The sequence below is a fragment of the Gregarina niphandrodes genome, assembly GCF_000223845.1.
Source record: "Gregarina niphandrodes unplaced genomic scaffold scaffold00013, whole genome shotgun sequence".
NCBI lineage: Eukaryota > Apicomplexa > Conoidasida > Eugregarinorida > Gregarinidae > Gregarina > Gregarina niphandrodes.
Window position 1 is genome coordinate 203,393 of NW_011645783.1, and position 6,122 is coordinate 209,514.

At 53.9% G+C, this 6,122-nt stretch overlaps 3 protein-coding genes across 3 annotated transcripts; all 3 read left to right on the top strand.

The window, feature by feature from the left end:
• Positions 1-163: 163 nt before the first annotated feature.
• On the top strand, positions 164-1,900 carry GNI_076020 (inner membrane complex protein; the record flags this gene model as incomplete). The annotated part of the gene is made up of 1 exon (XM_011132189.1): positions 164-1,900. One exon carries the CDS (start codon positions 164-166, stop codon positions 1,898-1,900), a length of 1,737 nt encoding a protein of 578 aa, XP_011130491.1.
• A 591-nt stretch (positions 1,901-2,491) lies between these two features.
• GNI_076030 (NH(3)-dependent NAD(+) synthetase) lies at positions 2,492-3,319 on the top strand (the record flags this gene model as incomplete). Its single annotated transcript, XM_011132190.1, has 1 exon — positions 2,492-3,319. The coding sequence occupies one exon, from the start codon at positions 2,492-2,494 to the stop codon at positions 3,317-3,319; it is 828 nt and encodes a 275-aa protein (XP_011130492.1).
• Positions 3,320-4,127: 808 nt separating this feature from the next.
• GNI_076040 (putative nuclear cap-binding protein) lies at positions 4,128-4,648 on the top strand (the record flags this gene model as incomplete). Its single annotated transcript, XM_011132191.1, has 2 exons — positions 4,128-4,212; positions 4,284-4,648. 2 exons carry the CDS (start codon positions 4,128-4,130, stop codon positions 4,646-4,648), a joined length of 450 nt encoding a protein of 149 aa, XP_011130493.1.
• Positions 4,649-6,122: the final 1,474 nt, after the last annotated feature.

The following is a 6,122-nucleotide window of genomic DNA, read 5'->3' on the forward strand; positions in this document are numbered from 1 at the left end:
GGCACGAAAAATGCGTGAGGACCCGACTGCCTTCCTGCGCAACGTGCTGAGAGCGGCCGGGTAGGAAAAAAAGCTTTGTGGCCGGGCGGCGAGCCTGAGCGCCGGGGACAGAACGCAGGAAATTGCTGCCTCCGGCCCGGGCCTTTTTCAAACTTATCATCCCATGACGTACAGCAGCGATCAAGGCGGCGACTCGTCGATGGTGGCGGCAGGCGAAGCGCCCCGGGAGAACACTCCGGTCGTTCAGCAAGCGTACTACGAGCAGATCACCTCGGGCGCGGTGCAGAGCAGTCCCGTCCTGAGCGCCACCTACCAAAGCACCACCTACCAGAATGGTCCCACTTACCAAAGTGGGCAGAATGGCATTACCTACCAAAACGGCACTACCTACGAAAACGGCGCTACTTACCAGTCGAGTAGCATCATGCAGTCTGGCACCCGGCAGGCCCTGGCCCAGCCGTCTGGGGCGCAGCAGCAATCGGGCAATTACCAGAACGGCTCTCTTGCCTACCAGACGGGCACCACCTACCAGAGTGGAACTGGCGCTGCCTCCTCCGGCGCGTACCAGACCGGATCTGCGAACGTTCTGGCTTCTAGTGGCATGAACGCTACGGGCTTGGCCACGGGAATGACGACTGGTTCCGCTGGCTACCAAACTGGCACCGCCTACCAGACGGGAGCCACCACAACCACCTCCTCCACAACCTACCAGACCGGCACTGGCGCGGCTTACCAGACAGGCTCCGGCACCGCTTACCAGACAGGCTCCGGCACCGCTTACCAGACAGGCTCCGGCACCGCTTACCAGACAGGCTCCGGTACCGCTTACCAGACAGGCTCCGGTACCGCTTACCAAACAGGCTCTAACACCGCTTACCAGAGTGGTTCCGGCAACGCTTACCAGACGGGCTCTGGCAACGCTTACCAGACTGGCTCCACCTCTTACCAGACTACGGGCGGCTACAAGCAGGTGGGCCGGGAGGAGGTCACGTCGGTTCGTCAAACGACGGGGGCCACACGTATTATTAGTGAGCGCATTGTAGAGCACGAAGTGGTGGTGCCGAAGAAGATTATTCGCGAGGACGTCGTGGAGAAGGTCATTGTGGTGCCGGAGAAGATTATCCACGAGGAGATGCGGGAGGAGGTTCAGAAGATTCGAGAGAAGATTATCGAAGTCGCTGTTCCGGTTATCCAGGAGACCGTGGTGGAGATCCCAGAGATTGAGTATGTGGAGAAGGTGATCGAAGTCCCCGAGGTGGTTCCGAGGGAACGCATTGTGGAGGTTCCCGTCATTGAGTGGCAGGACAACATAATTGAGGTTCCCGTAATTGTTACTAAGGAGAAGATCGTGGAGGTGCCCCAGATCGAGTACCGCGACGTGCCCTACGACACTGTGGTCGAGGTCCCCGAGATCAGGGAGAACGTCGTGTATGTCGAGGTACCTAAACCTCGGTATGTGGATGTCCCCACTCCCGAATACCGGGACGTCGTAGAAGAGAAGGAAGTGCAACGCACCATTCCGATTGCTGTAGAGGCCATCACCACTTGCCGGTTCAACATACCCAAAATTAAGCCCAACTATGTCAAGGTGGACATGCCGCTGTTCGTGCCTCGCTTCATAGAAGTTCCCATCGCCGTGGATTCGGTCAACGCCGCCACTCTCTCCCACGCTGAGAAGCTTACTAAGCAGTTGAACGCCATCGTGCAGAGATCCACCATCAGTCTTTGCGAGATCGAAACTCTCGCCCACGACATCAAGCAATTCGAGACAGTCGCTTCTTCCTCCACGGTTGACCAGACGGCTGTCATTCAGGAGGCCTGGCAGTCCGGCAAACTGGTCGTGGATCAGAACTCTATGGCTTACACTCACTATGAGACCGCCACTCCTCTTATTCAGTAACTCAATCACTTGATCCTAAGCTTTTGACCTCAAGGCTTTCGACGGAATGGATGTTAAGACGAATAACTGGTCGCCCTGGTCAAAACTGCAGTCCGGTGGTCACGCTCATGTGGCGGCTCGTAAGTGGCGGGGTGGCTATCTAATCTGTGAACAAGCATTTGTCGATGGGTTAAGAGCAGTTTCGTCGAGGTCAGCTGATTGCGGTTAGGAAGCATATGATCAGCTTGCTTATGGGGTCAGTGGATCGAGAAACAATGTTGGTTACTGCTCTACAGGAGACTTCTCTACAGGAGACTTCTCTACAGGAGACTTCTCTACAGGAATACAATTACTAAGTTCCGAAAATAGGGGTGCTGGGAGTTTGTCCAGCAATTTTTTTACGACCAAAAGACATGGCTCCGGGCAAATGATGTTCATACTCCCGTCAGCAAAAATTCGTGCGGCGACCTCCACTAATCCCGACCACCTCCTCCACTAACCCCGACCACCTCTTCCACTAATCGACCACCTCCTCCACTAATCCCGACCCCCAGTAGTCGAAAACGTCTTAATTGTGGGCGCTTGCTCGGTTTTATTATATTATAATTTGAGATGGCGCCAACGAAGCAAGCTGAGATTATTAAAGCCTTGGACGCAAAGCCGTCAATAGTGGCTGATGAGGAGATCCGGTTTCGGGTGGATTTTCTGAAGGATTATCTAAAGCAACGACCCTATTTGAGGGCTTTGGTTTTGGGTATAAGCGGAGGTCAGGACTCGACTTTAGCAGGAAAGATGTGCCAAATAGCTGTGGACCAACTTAACCAGGAAGGGAAGAACGAGTACTCGTTTATTGCAATTCGCTTGCCGTATGGAGTGCAAGTGGACGAGAAGGACTGTCAGGATGCCCTAAGTTTCATCAAGCCTTCACGCACGCTCACCGTAAACATTAAGGAAGCGGTGCTTGCTTCGGAGAGGGCGCTTGCGGAAGCTGGAATCGAGCTTTCAGATTTTGTAAAGGGAAATGAGAAGGCCCGCGAACGAATGAAGGCGCAGTACTCGGTAGCCGCCATGACCAAAGGAATAGTCATTGGCACCGACCACGCCGCAGAGGCGGTCACAGGCTTCTATACGAAGTACGGAGACGGAGGTTCCGACCTTAATCCGCTTCATGGGCTGAACAAACGTCAAGGGCAAGCAATGCTCAAGTCCCTCAAATGCCCAAATCACCTCTACACCAAGGTTCCCACGGCCGATCTGGAGGATGATAAGCCTGCACTCCCGGATGAAACGGCGCTCGGCATCACCTACAGCGAGATTGACGACTACCTCGAAGGTAAAATCGTCAGCGAAAAGGCCCAAGCTACTATAGAAGCATGGTACATGAAATCGCAACACAAACGACAACTACCCGTCACTCCCTACGACAAGAAAACGCAATAGCAATCAACTGACAATGCAGGAAGCAGCAACGTGAGCGATTAGTTCAACGAATAATGAGCTACATGAATAGGTATTTGTATACGATGAATGATGTGCAGAGAGAGTTGGTTGAAAACCGGCGGTGTTTAGTCCGTGGCTGCAATGTCGGGTACGTGAAACGCGTCGAGCACTGCAGCTAAGCCATGGTCGAACGGTCGTGAAGCGGGCTCGGCATTTTTCTTGCCCTCGCCTGGGGCCGTCCTGTCCGCTTTGCCCCAGTCGTCGTGGGACCACTGGCCGGCCCAGTCGTTCCAGGACGCTGCTTTGGTGTCCGAGGTATTGCTCGTGTCCTTGTCCGGAGTTTTTTCCTGACCCCGTAGCGAGGGCTTCTCCACTTCGGGCGCAGAGGCGAAAATGCCGGCCGCTCTCGCTGGGACCACCGCAACGGTCACGCCATTGTCTCGGGGCCCCATGTTGGCCATGAGCGACAGCGAAAACTTCATTGCAAACGATGCACCTCCGCCAAGCCATGTTCGCTAACACTTCCTGCGGGACACTTCCTTGTGGGACACTCCCTGCGGGACTTCAACAAGTCCCTGACCGACGTCAGGAGTCATTGATTGTTCTTAACGAGCCATTAATGTTAAAGAGTGATTAATGTTAAAGAGTCATTGTTGTCAACTGATCCGCGATGCCCACTGCGGGTCAATAAACTCTGGAGAGGTTGGTGTTGCTCAGAGGGCCACTGTTGAGGGATGGTGAAACGTTTGCGCCATATCGACGTTTGTGCCAGCGTTCGGTGTGTGCAAACAAGTTTTTTAGCCAATAAATGTCAAAGCTCTACCAGGACATCAGTCGAAAGCCGTCATACTGGGACCGGAAGAGCGGTGAGTTGTACTCACGCACCGTCAAGCGTGCGAATATCAGTGTTTTACATGTGCATTGTTGTCCATGCATAACATCTCATATAACATCTCGTTTTCAGCATCAAGTCCGCAGGCATGGTTTGAGGCGTTGGCGGTGTCGACAGTGCTGTATATCGGTAACCTGCCTTTTGACATAACGGAGGAACAGTTGTTCGAGCACTTTTCAAGAGCAGGGAACATCATTCGGTTAGTAATTGGGCTGAATCAAAAGGAAAGGTCGGGTTGTGGGTTCGCGTTCGTCCAGTACGCGAACCACCAACAGGCGAGCTTTGCCCACACGCTCCTGAACGGATCCACCCTCGGGGACCGCATCATTCGATGCGACTGGGATTCAGGGAAAGGCATTATGGGAGACCGGAAGTTCGGGCGGGGTGAGTCCGGCATGCAGGTCCGAGACGACCTCATGAACAAAGCGTACGACTAGCTAGACTAAATGAAAGCGGCTTCAGCTAACGGTGAACTACAGCTAACCCAATGATACGACGACTCGAGCCCACTTTTAGCTCAAAGGAGGAAATTCTGAGAAGACAAAAAAGGGCCAACCTCGTGACAGTAAAAACGCAAGCAGGAACATACGCACGTAAACCTGATGCACAGAGCAGGCAAATCCTCCACTGGGAACTACTCCAGGTGGGAACGAACGCTACCAGCACCACTACCGCCCGCGGGGATTTTGGAGGCAAGACTTGGCACGGCTGAGAGCCCAGGAAAGCGCAGCTTGTTGAACAAAGCTTCGCGGATACCGCCAAGAACCATGCCGGCAGCCTGTGCCCTAATGTCTTCGTCCAGACATTTTGCCAGCACTGCTTTCTTGACGTCGTCTGACTGCATGGTCTCTACCAAAAGTTTGGTCGTGGACTCTTGAACCGGTGGCTGCTCAAGTAACTCGTCTACCTTCTCAACCATCGCTTTCGTGACCCCTTCGCTTTTTAGCGCGTTTATCATCAGGCTGGAAAACGACTCCACAATCCGGTCATCCGTGCATATTTTTGCCACTTCATCCACCAAACGATTACGGACTGCTTCAGGGACGACTTGCCTCTCAAACCAATTAATGGTGCACTGTCGCACACGTGTGCGCAAACCATTTCCACCTCTCCGGTGGTCGCCAATCCGACCGCAAGCGGCCCTCCCAACATTGCGCACGATGGATAACGCCTGCTGCACTTGATTATATGATCTTCTGCCCCAAGGCAGCCCATTTGAGAGCCCTGAAGATCCTCCAGACGCTGCAAAGCCCAAGTCGGCGGCTTGGTGCGCACCCAACAGACCTTCACGCAACCTATCCAGGGCTGGGGTCATCACGTGACGTCGCAGTGGCGAGTATCGATCCCACAAGTGCACACCTACCAATGATCCCACAAAGAGACATCCCCGCAGCATGGCCCGTCCCCGCCGTAATTTTTTTCCCCTCACCAGATCGGCCATGACCGGCGGCCGGATTATTGGGGTTCCATTCCAGTACGGCTCTTGGAGCGTGTAGTGGCAGTAATCGGTTCCGGAATCTCAACGCCATTTTAGGCACCTAGCAGTTTAATTGTCGGGACAGTATACATGACCAGTCCTGTGCAGAATCCCCAAAACAAATTAGCTGGTGGACGACCTGGGAAGGTCTGCCCAGACCTCCCGAGCCAATGACATGTGCGTGTCGGTAGAAGATGAAGCTTTCGCGGAGGTGGAAAGGTTAAGCTGATCAGACGGCAGCGAAGAAGACAATCGAGGCTACGTGGCAGGCAGCGAAGTGGAGATGACAGCTGATTGGCTTGGGATTGTGGTCATGTTCGGATCCAAAGGTCCCAGGTTCGAGTCCGTAACAGTAATCATGTGAATGGAGTGGGGGGCAGTTCGCCGGTCTATGTGTACGTAGACAGATGCACGTCGGCAGACGACTGACACAT